General features: G+C 37.0%; 1 protein-coding gene across 7 annotated transcripts in view; it reads right to left on the reverse strand.

Annotated features, from left to right (window-relative positions):
• The window catches only part of BTBD8 (BTB domain containing 8), an 85,069-nt gene that overhangs the window by 23,360 nt on the left and 48,478 nt on the right, over nt 1–13,231 (reverse strand). For all 7 annotated transcript variants that reach the window (XR_012160414.1, XM_073357072.1, XM_073357071.1 and 4 more), the window contains 5 exons: nt 12,135–12,264; nt 4,729–4,790; nt 2,992–3,625; nt 2,557–2,644; nt 1,877–2,016 (listed from right to left, as the gene is read on the reverse strand). Coding sequence is in view for 6 of the 7 variants with exons in the window: in XM_073357072.1 (XP_073213173.1) it covers nt 1,877–2,016; nt 2,557–2,644; nt 2,992–3,625; nt 4,729–4,790; nt 12,135–12,264 (1,054 nt within the window). In the remaining variant the exon portion in view is untranslated. The remainder of the gene's footprint in view (nt 1–1,876; nt 2,017–2,556; nt 2,645–2,991; nt 3,626–4,728; nt 4,791–12,134; nt 12,265–13,231) is intronic.

Genomic DNA, 13,231 nt, shown 5'->3' on the forward strand with positions numbered 1-13,231 from the left:
AAATCACTGCTCAGCTGTTTAACCTAGGAAGTGATGAGTACTCTATTCAATTTAAATTACAGAGGAAATTTAAGTAAGCAGAATGTACTTATTCTAGTTGTAATATGGCCAAAACACCAGTGTTAACACTCCTGCTCTTTCAGAAAGTGTTGTGAGATCTTTAATGACCATAAATGGACAGGACCTATGTTTCATGTACTCGCTCAAGGGTTCTCAAACTGGGGGTTGGGACCCTTTAGGGGGTCACGAGGTTATTACATAGGGGGTCGTGAGCTGTCAGGCTCCACCCCAAACTCCGCTTTGCCTCCAGCATTTATAATGGTGTTAAATATACAAAAAAGTGTTTTTAATGTATAAAACTCGTACTCAGAGGCTTGCTGTGTGAAACGGGTCACCAGTAGAAAAGTCTGAGAACCCCTTTACTAGCTGAATGTGAATTAAAGTAGCATTCTGGTTCTAATTTAATCAATAAGGATATGCAGTGTTCAAGCTGAAAATACTCCACCCTTTACTTTCCTTCTTGTGCCTTGGCACAGCCAGGTCTCTACACAGTGAAGGTTATTACATACCATACCATACTTGCTATAAAAACAGCTACAATGGACTACACTTTTTGCTAGTTATAAAATAGGTTGCCAAGGTGTTAAAATGCAGATTTAAAAAAGGTAATTCTCAAGGTATATTGTCCTTGCACCTTAAACTGATTTCTCCTTGCCTTATGATACTTTTTCCATGTCTGTGAATGCACAGTATTTCTATACTGTTGCTTATTAATGGAGCAGACAGTGAATTTTTAAGAAAAGAGAAGTCAGGTTTTACTTAATACTCTGAGGACTTTGGACTTTCACTTAATATATTTTATATCCCATAATATACTCTTATTTTATTTCAAAATCCTTAAGAGTAATGAGTAAACACTACTTATCTTTTACCCATAGGCAATCGTGTGCTCCAGAACTGATGATCAGTGCTACTGACATTTAGAGTTCAGTACATGCTGGAATACCTTGGCTTGTGTGACAAGTCAGTAACTTTGGGGCTGTAACTATGAGACCAACTAAATATGAAAAATAATGTCGGTTAGGTTAATTTTGTTATGTTTTGTTATGTTTGTAATTTTGTTATGGTTAGGCTAATTATGTTAATTTGAGCATTACAGTCTTTATAGTAGTGGAATTTTGTTCACCTCTAACACTTGTTCCCTGCACATTACTGTGACTTGCAAAGTCATTCATCAGCAGTTCTGATTTTCTACCTCCTACTTAGGTTTTTTCCACAACCACTGTAACTCTCTCTGGTGTTATAATACAAACAAACTGAAGTGATTATATTTTGCACTCTATAAAAGTTTAATTCTTATTTACACACTTAAATTAAAAGATTATTACAAAAGAAAAGATCATTTTGAAATATTTTTACTACATATTGTACAGAATGCATGAAAAACTATATTCATAAATGATGAACACTGGAATCAACCAGTTTTAAATATAAAAAACATATTATTATGTAGACAAAAGGAGAAATATCTTCCATCCAATCCTCAGCATGGATCTCTAATGTGTATGTGAACTTGTTTCAGATACAGAATTTCTACTGAACTTAATGGAAGTTCTAAGTGCAGAATACTTAAGATACCATCAGAGGACAAAAGATCCACAAAGCATATTAGGGAAGAGGGTTCTCCCCGATAGCTGGCCATATTATATAGATAGATAGATATAGATATAGACACACACACACCAGCCTCATGAGAATTAAACAAGCAGAAAAATATATCTAAGGTCTGTCAGCAAAAATGAAATATGGGAAATACACCAAGATCATCAGAACTTGTCTGTTGTCTGATAACAAATTCCTTATCATTTAATTCTACCTTGGTTTTTAGCAACATTAGCTGGTGCATTCTTTGTCTTCTTCTGAGATGTAGAATTGCCACTCACATTTCCCTTTTTCTTCAAAACAGTTTGTTGATTTTGTTCACTGTATCCTTTTCCAGTGGATTTCTTTGTCACACTGTGGGAGAAAAAGATACTGCTTGCATTACTTGGAAGTTTAAGATCTAAAAATGAATTTGTTTAAATAATCAGTAGTACTCTATATATTTTAACATCGAAAGCACAATATATGCCATGTGAAATGACTTTCCTCTTTCTGAAAATAAACAATATATTTAGGGACCCCTGTCTCCAAGGTACTAACTCCTCTCATCTTCCACTGATTTTGTAGCTCCATCTAAAGCTATTTCAGAGGTTATGGACAGTTCTCAGCACTTCCCAGGATTCAGTCATATAATTGTTCAGATCTGCAGGCTTACTGTAACAATGCTAAAATAACAAATACACAAAGCAGCCCAAACCCAGAGGCAAAAGAATTCTATCATCACAAGAATATTGTCCATAGTTATTTCTACTTTCTTACTAACAATGAGAAATAGACAACTATTCTGAAAAATTCTTAGGTTTAAAAACATGTTGATTAAATGACAATTACATTTAATCAAGCAATTAAAAACCCAGTATATAATTATAAGTAATATTTTGATTTCCCACAAACCTATTTGTTGTAATGTTAGTCTCAAGTTCATTAGCTTTTTTGTTGGTGGCTCCATTAGTCATCTTCAAAGCAGACTTTGTTTTCACTGCTATAAGCAAAATTAAAGATTCAGTTATAGGATAAAATGTATGATATACAAATACCTAAAAAGAAATACTAACGTATAAATGGTCAGATACTGAAAACAGCATAGATGCCAAAACTGGAAGAATTGAGATTTTTATAGTGCTGTCTTGTATACGCACATATTTTTTCAAAGCACATACAATTTGAGTTAGAGCCATTAATATGGGGCATTTTAGCATTACATTTTGTAATTAATATTTATTTTAAAAATGTGCTTGTGCAGGGTCATAACCATATAGAATAGAACTCTTCAGGCTGTTTTCTAGCATATGACCTGCCTGTGGCAAGTCAGAAGGGATCTCTTATTACCAGTATGTTTTTTTCCTTCATCTACTGGTTTATCCTCTTTGGGTTCATCTAGTTGTTCATTGGAAATCTGTAAATCTGTACTTGAGTTTGTTGACTTGCTGAAAGTTCCTGTCTCTGTTACCAGAGAGGGTGATTCTTTCCCTGTGGTTTTCTTCAATGGCTTTGTTTTGATTTGCACACTTGGGCTTCCAGTAAGTACTTTAGGTCTGGCACCTGAACTTTTTCCTTCCTGATTTTTTACTCCTTTTCCACTTCCTGAATTTTTTTGCCCACTTGAAGATGACCTCTCTGAATCTTGTTTGGTAATCAAGCTTTCAGCCTTAGCATTTCCACTGATTTCTGTTTTTGGCTTTATGACAGCTCTAGCCTTTGGTGAAGCAACTTTTTCCCCAGTTTTTGAATCCTTTGTAATCTTGGAAACTGTTTTCTTACTATCTTTTCCCTTCAAGTCATCATGTTTTGAAGTCTTATTAGCAGTGTTTCTGTTAGTACTTGATGTATGTCCAGATGCTCCTAATCCATCAGATTTCATTTTATCCTGATTAGTGAAGGAATTGCCCCAATAATCTCTCTTGCTGTTTACTTTCCAGGAAGTGTGCCTTATATCAACAGAGTCAGTAATGCGTCTGTTTAGCTGGAAAGAACAGAAGATACTTAGCAACACAATAAACCATGCATAATCTTTAGCTCTTGAAACGTAGGTACTCCTGAAGTTTAGCATGAATCTAGCACTAAAAGTAGAGTTTAGGAGGAAGAAATAAAAATCATTTTTCAAGTCATGGAGCTCAGATTGCTGCCTTTCAAGCACTCTTAAGTACTAACTCCAGTTCCCTTTACGTCCCCTATTGAATCAGAGGGTACAAGAAATGCCTATGCAAAACCTTGTCCTTTGCTTTGGACACAATACTGTATAATCTTTATACAATAGTTCCTGTTGGAAAGATTCATTTATTTTATAGGTTGTATTTAGATTTTCAAAGTGGGAATTCAGTATACGATTCCCTATGAACATAAACACTGCCATTATTTTTAAATACATATGACATGGGAAGCTTTCAACCATTCTAAAACAGTACATCTTCCAAATAAGGGTTCAGAATTCCCAGGCAAAGGTATTTTTTTAGTGTTAAGATTTAAGCCTATAAAAATGTAATCTAACTAGTAACAAAGTGAATAGTAATGTATATCCTTGGACATTAACCCCTATAACAGTACCTTTTCTGTCAAACAGCAATGTTACTTTGGGCATTCTCAAATACACGGATTGTTGATGACTTTGAAAAGCTCTTTCACAGCAAGCAGATTAATGGGGAGTGTAACAGACTGAGTTTATTGGTGGCTTGAGCTCGTGGAACAGCTCCATTAGCTCAGTAGCAGACCACTTGTTTTCCAAACTTGAGATCACAGCTTTATTATTATACACCAACAGGGAAGCCTGCAATAACTTCTGAACACAAATTCCTCTCTTCTGTTTGGTCCCAACTATTTGAAAACATGGACTCCTGTAAACCCACATCAAAATCTAAAATGCTCTAATAACAGACATCACAGATTATGGATAAAATATTGGCTCAACTAGAATTACAAGGAAGATGTGATTGCTGAATATTAGCTACCAGTAGTTAGTAAACACAGACCACAATGCATTACATTATTTTGAAAATATAAACCATGAAAAGGAGCAGTTATGTTTACAGGATTCTGATTTTTTTTAATTGTAAGAATCTAAGCATTTACCTGAGAACTAGTGAATACAGGTTTTTTGCCAAGTCTTCGATCATCCCCTTTGTCAAAAGCAGCTGTATAGGAGAAAAAAAAAGATCTCTATTATTAGTGGGAAGGCAGCATGAGAGAGAAAAAAAGCCACCCTTATTCATGGAACTATCTTTTGGAGCCAGAGAACAATTCTAGTGGTTCTAAAACTAGTCAGGGGAGATTTATTTTGGCAAAATGGAAAACATTAAGTGGTGAAGGATATTTTTATGTCTAGAGTTCAGGATTCAGAGTTAGGAGAGCCAATAGTTGTAATGAACTCTGCAACAAACTTCTTATGTACCGGGTGCAAGTTACTTAATCTCTCTGTTTCCCCATCTACAAAACAAGGATAATACTTCCATATCTCTGATATACGTAGCTCATTAAATCTTTGCGGTGTACTTTGAGATCCTGGGTGTATAGGAATGTGCAAAAACAATCACTTTCAATTAGTTCTAACCACTTATACATTTGTACTAACATCATCTATTTGAAATAAAAGATCTATTCTCTTAAAACAACTAAACAATATACTGTAGTATACAGTATGATCTGTTTGGGGGGCATGTGCTGAGCCTAGCAGCCTGCTAAGCAAGGCTGAGAGTTTCTTAAGGAAATTTTGATTCCTAATCCCTTTAGAATCCATTAAGCACTGACCAAGGAGCAGGGCTAGTCAGAGAGAACAGGGGTTTAAAAAACAAGCTTCAAAGTGATCAGGGGAGTTTTGCAAGGGAGTTTAGAGAAGAAGCATGAGAGCCAGATATACCTAATGTTCTCTAAACTTAGGCCAATAACCACCTGCACTCCCCCGCCCTCCAAAAGAAAAAAGGGAAAAAAGCTGTAAGAGTAAAGACGAAGCAGGCAGAAGTCCAGCAGCAGAGTTGGAGCTATTCAATTTATTGCTGAATGCAGCGTGCATGATTACCTGCCTTGTGGGCAGGTGGCGTATGTGCATTCAGTGCAAGGAGCTCATGACCCTCAGAGACCGAGTACAGACTCTTGAGACCAAAGTTGCTGAACTGGAGAAGCTAAGGGAGACTAACAGGTACATAGATGAGGCTTTCTGGGACATATCAGAGTGGTCTGACAGCCTTTGTGCTGTTGAGGAGGATGAAAGTCTCCTGGAAGGAGAACATCGAACTGGAGCGGAGGGAAACAATCCTATAGTTGGGACCCTCCTTCCAAATGATGTCATGGTATCCTCTTGCACTGAGAATACCGCTCCGGGGGTGGGGTGGGAGAGGGGACGGTGAGGAATCCCAGTTATTAGCGAGAGACAGGTAATGGGCGATTTGATCATTAGAAATATAAATAGCTGGGTTTGTGATGACCAAGAGAACCACCTGGTGAACTGCCTGGCAGGTGCGAGGTTGTGGATCTCTCGAGACATCTAGACAGGCTTATGTGAAGTGCTCAGGAGGAGGCGGTGGTCATGGTATATGTAGATACCAGTGATATAGGGAAAGGCAGGAGAGAGGTCCTGCAGGTCAAATTTAAGCTTCTAGGTAAGAGATTAAAGACCAGGACCTTCATGGTAGCATTCTCTGAAATTCTTCCAGTTCCATGTACAGAACCAATTAGACGGGAAGAATTGCAGGGTCTCAATGCATGGAGGAGACTATGGGTCTATTACAGAAGTGGATTTGCCGTGCAACATGAAGGAGATCAGACTAGATGATCATGATGGTCCCTTCTGGCATTAAAGTCTATGACTCCCCATACTGACTGTATACATGTCACCTCAGGATGGGATGCAGAGATAAAGTTTCTAGACACCATCAATGACTGCTTCTTGGAGCAGCTAGACCTGGAACCCATAAGGGGAGAGAGAATTCTAGATTTAGTCCTATGTGGAACAAAGGATCTGGTCCAAGAAGTGAATATAGCTGAATTGTTCAGAGATAATGACCACAACATAATTAAATTTCAACCTTAATGTCTTGGAGGGTGGCGGTGGGAGGAGGTGGAGGGAATACCAAAAAAGACCACCACAGTACCATTTAACTTCAGAAAGGGGAACTACACAAAAATGAGGAAGCTACTTAAATGGAAATTAAAAGGAACAGTCACAAGAATGAAATGCCTGCAAACTGCATGTAAACTTTTTTAAAACACCATAAAAGAGGCTCAGATTAAATGTATATCCCAAATTAAAAAGAAAAGTAAGAGGACCACACACACACACACACACACACACACACACACACACAAGCCACCATGGCTAAACAGAGTTAAAGAGGCAGTTAGAGGCAAAAAAGGCATCCTTTAAAAATTAGAAGCCAAATCCTACTGAGGAAAATAGAAAGGAGCATAAACTCTGGCAAGTCAAGTGTAAAAGTAAAATTATGCAGGCCAAAAAAGAATTCGAAGAGCAACTAGCAAAAGACTCAAAAACTAAAGAGCCATTTTTTTTAAAGTACATCAGAAGCAGTGAGCCAGCCAAACAATCAGTGGGGCTCTCAAGAAAGACCTAAGTGCTGACAGGGCACTCAAAAAAGACATTGCCAAGAATCTAAATGAATTTGCATCAGTCTTCACCAGAGAAGATGTTAGGGAGATTCCCACAACTGAGCCATTCTTTTTAGGTGACAAATCTGAGGAAATGTCCCAGATTGAGGTATCAACAAAAGAGATTTTGGAACAAATTGATAAATTAAACCAGGACTAGATAGTATTCAACCAAGAGCTCTGAAGGAACTCAAATATATAATTGCAGAACTACTAAATGTGGTATGTAACCTATGACTTAAATAGGCCTGTCAAGGTTCCTTCCCCACTCTGAACTCTAGGGTACAGATGTGGGGACCTGCATGAAAGACCCCCTAAGCCTATTCTTCCCAGCTTAGGTTAAAAACTTCCTCAAGGTACAAACTTTGGCTTGTCCTTGAACCCTATGCTGCCACCACCAAGCGTATTAAACAAAGAACAGGGAAAGAGCCACTTGGAGACATCTTCCCTCCAAAATATCCCCCTACACCCCCTTTCCTGGGGAAGGCTTGATAAAAATCCTCACCAATTTGCATAGGTGAATACAGACCCAAACCCTTGGATCTTAAGAACAATGAAAAAGCAATCAGGTTCTTAAAAGAAGACTTTTAATTAAAGAAAAAGTAAAAGAATCACCTCTGTAAAATCAGGATGGTAAATACCTTACAGGGTAATCAGATTCAAAACATAGAGAATCCCTCTAGGCAAAACCTTACGTTACAAAAAGACACAAAAACAGGAATATACATTCCATTCAGTACAGCTATTTTACCAGCCATCAAACAAAAGGAAATCTAATGCATTTCTAGCTAGATTACTTACTAACTTAAGGAGTTATGAAGAGCATTCCTGATCTGTTCCCGGCAAAAGCATCACACAGACAGACTGACCCTTTGTTTCCACCACCCCCCTCCAGCTTTGAAAGTATCTTGTCTCCTCACTGGTCATTTTGGTCAGGTGCCAGCAAGGTTATCTTAGCTTCTCAACCCTTTACAGGTGAAACGGTTTTGCCTCTGGCCAGGAGGGATTTTATAGTTCTGTATACAGAAAGGTAGTTACCCTTCCCTTTATATTTATGACAAGGTCTCTGTACCAGATTACTGTTGGATAGCTAATGTGATGCTAATTTTCAAAAAAGGCTCCAGAGGCGATTTTTCATACCTAATTTTCATACCAGGCAAACTGTTTGAAACTATAGTAAAGAATAATGATATATAGATGAACACGAAAGGGAAAAGAGTCAGCACAGCTTTTGTAAAGGGATATCATGCCTCACCAATCTATTAGAATTCTTTGAGGGAGTCAACAAAAACATATGGACAAGGGTGATCCAGTGGATACAGCGTACCTGGACTTTCAAAAAGCCTTTGACAAGGTCCCTCATCAAAGGCTCTTAAGCAAACTAACAGTCATGGGATAAGAGGGAAGGTCCTCTCATGCATCAGCAAGTTGTTAAAAGACAGGAAACAAAGGGAAGGAATAAGTAGTCAGTTTTCACAATGGAGAAGGATAAATAGTGGTATTTCCCAGTGATCTGTACTGGGACCAGTGCTGTTCAGCATATTCATAAATGATCTGTAAAAAGGTGTAAACTGTGAGGTGGCAAAGTTTGCAGTTGAAACTAAATTACTCAAGAACATTAAGTCCAAAGCAGACTGCGAAGAATTAAAAAGGAATCTCACAAAACTGGGTGACTGGGCAACAGAATGGCAGATGAAATTCAGTGTTGATAAATGCAAAATAATGCATATTGGAATACCTAATGCCAATTATACATACAAAACGATGGGGTCTAAATTAGTTGTTACCACTCAAGAAAGAGATCTTGGAGTCATTGTGGATAGTTCTCTGAAAACATCCACTCAGTGTGGAGTGGCAGTCAAAAATGCTAGAATATTAGGAACCATTAGAAAAGGGATAGATAATGAGACAGAAAATATCTTAATGCTACTATATAAATTCATGGTACGCTCACACCTAGAATACTGTGTGCAGTTCTAGTTGTCCCATCTCAAAAAAGATATATTAGAAATGGAAAAGGTGCAGAGAAGGGCAACAAAAATGATTAAGGGTACAATTCTACTCGATGAGAAATTAAAAAGATTGAGAAGGTTCAGCTTGAAAAAGAGATGACTAAAGGGGATAAAATAGAGATCTATAAAATCATGAATGGTGTGGAGAAAGTGAATAAGGAAGTGAATTTACTCCTTCACCTAACACAAATACCAGGGATCACCCAATGAAGTTAATAGGCAGCAGGTTTAAAATAAACAAAAGGAAAAAAGAAAAGGAGGACTTGTGGCACCTTAGAGACTAACCAATTTATTTGAGCATGAGCATGGTTAGTCTCTAAGGTGCCACAAGTCCTCCTTTTCTTTTTGCGAATACAGACTAACACGGCTGTTCCTCTGAAACAAAAGGAAGTACTTCTTCCCACAATTCACAGTCAGCCTGTGTAACTCGTTGCCAGGGATGTTGTGAAGGCCAAAACTATAACTGGGTTCAAAAAACCAATTAGATTAAGTTCATGGAGGATAGGTCCATGAATGGCTATTAGCCAAGACGGTCAAGGCTGCAACTTCATGCTCTGGGTGTCCCTAAGCCTCTGACACCCAGATGCCGGGACTGGATAACAGGGGATGGATCACTTGATGATTGCCCTGTTCTGTTCATTCCCTTTGAAGCATCTGGCATTGGCCACTGTCAGAAGACAGGATATTGGCCTAGATGGACCATCGGTCTGACCCATTCTCATGTTCTTTGTCAAAAGTTGTTGTCTCCACATATTTGCATATGTGCATTAGGTATACACCATCTCTTGAGGCAATACATGTTAGTTTAAAAGTTATCTGGAAGACATTATGTAAGCTTTTCAGGGCAAGGAATGCATCTTATCCATGTTTGTAAAGCACGGTGTGTAATGCTATATAATTGAATTAATAAAGCTACTAATAAATATTTTTACTGTATAACATCTAGGAGGCATCAGTCAATGAAACCTTCAAATCTGTAGTGCTTGTGCAATATAGAAAGGATATATGTAAATACTGTACCCAGAGAGATTTATTTTTGTTTATACGCATCTTTTGGCTTGATGCAATTTTGATCTATTCTGAGAAAAATGGGTTAAACAAACATTCACTCTCCACATGCTGTATCCTACTATTTATTTATATGGACAAAGCACACAATATAACAACAGAATTTTGGGTTCTACAAAGCATCTTTATTTAGCTGTATAGAAATCCTGCAAGAAAAGGCAAGATGCTGAAAATGGCACCACAGGAATATAATATTTTTTCAGTGATGACTCTGCACATTAACATACACCAATATATTAATATAATTTTCCCATAAACTTGTGCCCAGGAGAACACAGCAATGCTGTGAATGAAAAAAAGACAGCACCTTCTTGTCTTAATGTTGTGTATTTCCTATCCTAGGATATTAATCTACAAAGGTTAGGTCTTTTCAGAATTTAGTACTACCTGAAATTTTCTCAAGATGAAAGTTGTTTGACCTCTGTGATCCTAAACAAATCTCGTGTAAGAATGAAGATGCTTCTTGGAAAATACCATCATTTTGATTATAGAATAAAAACCTACACTGAGAGTTTTCCATAACTTAATAGTTTACAGTTAAAATGAAGTCTATCAGAGCTGAATTAATGCTATATAACTCTGAAAAACCCAAACCAAAATAACTTTCCTACTATTAAGATGGAGAGTTGAATGACACCCACTTTATGAACACCGGTCTAGGTACTACTTTACTCTACAGCCCTAGTACAGAAGAACATCAGATGCCGAACATACTCCAAATTATGCTTCTATTTCTGAAAGCAAACTCCCAAGTTACTGAAGTGCTTTATAATAAAGAATGAAATCATGAGCCTTTTTCAGAAAGTAGCAGTCAAACATAATTTAGTAACACCCTTAAATCATGCTTGTAAACACTGACATAATCCATCTTTCAACCAACATGTTAAGGGATAAAAAATTAAATCCATCTATAATCACGTACAATTTTTCATTAGAGTCTCAATTTTAATGTCTTCATTAATAAAACATTTAGGATGTTTTACCTTTTACTATGAATCAAAGGTGAGCTAATTTTAAAGAAAATTTAAATGAGTCTCACATTTTTTCCTTTATAAAACTGCATTACCACAAAGCAAATATTCAACCAAGGCCCCGAAGCCATTTTCACTTCCACACCCTCAAAATTTCATTCCACATATTTGAAAATACAGAAACATTCAGAGCACAAACTCCTTTTGTTTAAAGCTGAAGTACTGCCTCTTAAAATTTTAAGAGATCATATGTAGCTTCCTGGGGGCTCTCTGCAGCAACACATACAGTATCACAATACCAATCAATTGTGAAGTCAAGCCGTCTACATTTATTCACAGTCCACATGAGATGGATGTTATGCAAGAGATATACAATCTGTATACATTAATATGAACAACTGGTTAAGAAAGAAACTGAATTCACAGAATTAGTAATCTGCTTTGTGCAGATTAAAATCTTCTATAATGCTTATCTGCTTAAAAATGGAGATAGATAATGGTTTCCTTAAGCCTATTGCAATATTTTTAATAATTTAGAATAGTTGCAAACAAAAATAGACTTAACCTACATATAAGGTTTCCATTTTTCATATCTATAAAAATAAAAACCAGGAAAATATTCACAGAACTCACTGTTAAATAATTTCCAGGCATGAAGCTAGCTAAGCATATTATCTTTGCTTTCATTTATAAAATACTTCCTTAAAAGCAAGAGCATCACAGTTTTAAGTATGCTATAGCTTGTTACCAGCCCCCAACACTACCAACATTTTTAATATTAAGGACCCTATTATTATGCAATGATAGCTGTTCTTGATTGCTTGCATACCTGCTTGTATTTTCTCTTGATGATCTGGTCTCATCAGCTTCCAGCTTTCTGTGTGACGAACAGCATAAAAAGACTGAACCAGGAAGATCCACAGCTTATCACGCAGAGCCTGGATCTTGCACGTAAAACCCTGTGTTCAAGTAACAAATCAGCAGCTGGCGAGAGGCACATTGTCATAGCAACCAGTCATTATTCCTTTCAGAATCTACTTACTCCCTAAGATAGATCAATGATGTCATCATTTATATTTTACAATAACCTAGTAGATGTAGATGCTGTTTATGAGGGCTTATTGTCGTCCCCTTCACTCCACCATAATTTTATACAGTTTGAAACTAAGCCACTCCCACAGAAGCTAAAGCATCACAAGCCACCACATTCCTTTTTAAAATTAATCCTTTCAGAGCTTTTTACTATCAGCTCTGTCACTACAAGGTCAAATTCTCTGGGGGACAAAAATGTATCTGATTAAATTTTCACACTCTTACTGAGTAAGTCTATAATAGCACTTGATTGCAGTAGTTTAAGAAAAGATTTAAATTTTTTTGCAGGTAACATTCAATATCAGTATCATCCACATGTCACTCATGACATTACAGTCAATTTTTATTTAAAATTTATTATTTAGATTGTGGTAGCACCCAGAACATGGTAGCACTTTCCAGAAACATAGGAAGATGCAGTCCTTGCTCCGAAGAGTTTGCCTGAAAAAAAGCAAACGCAACCCTCGTATTCAAGTGTTTTTTTAAAGTAAATTAATTAAAAATAAACTCTGTCCCCCAGAGTAAATTTAAGGTTATTTAATTTTTAAATATTCTTTCTCGGTCACATATTTACAATGGTAGTGAACATTAGTAGTGCCTTCCCACCCACGACGTTATTAGGTATTGCTGCTAGCCTGTAACACTTAGTGTTGCCACAGGCAGTGCTAAGTACTTTTTTTTTTCCTTTTTCTTTTTTTTTTTTTAATGTTGCTATACACAAATGCCAGTAGGTCCTGTGTTTTCAACAGGACTTTGCACAGGTGTGAGGGACAGCCTGCATGGATCCAGCTGCAGTACTGGGGTCATAGAGCCCAAATTGCATAACTTGATTTG

Source organism: Lepidochelys kempii, chromosome 8 (genome assembly GCF_965140265.1).
Source record: "Lepidochelys kempii isolate rLepKem1 chromosome 8, rLepKem1.hap2, whole genome shotgun sequence".
NCBI lineage: Eukaryota > Metazoa > Chordata > Testudines > Cheloniidae > Lepidochelys > Lepidochelys kempii.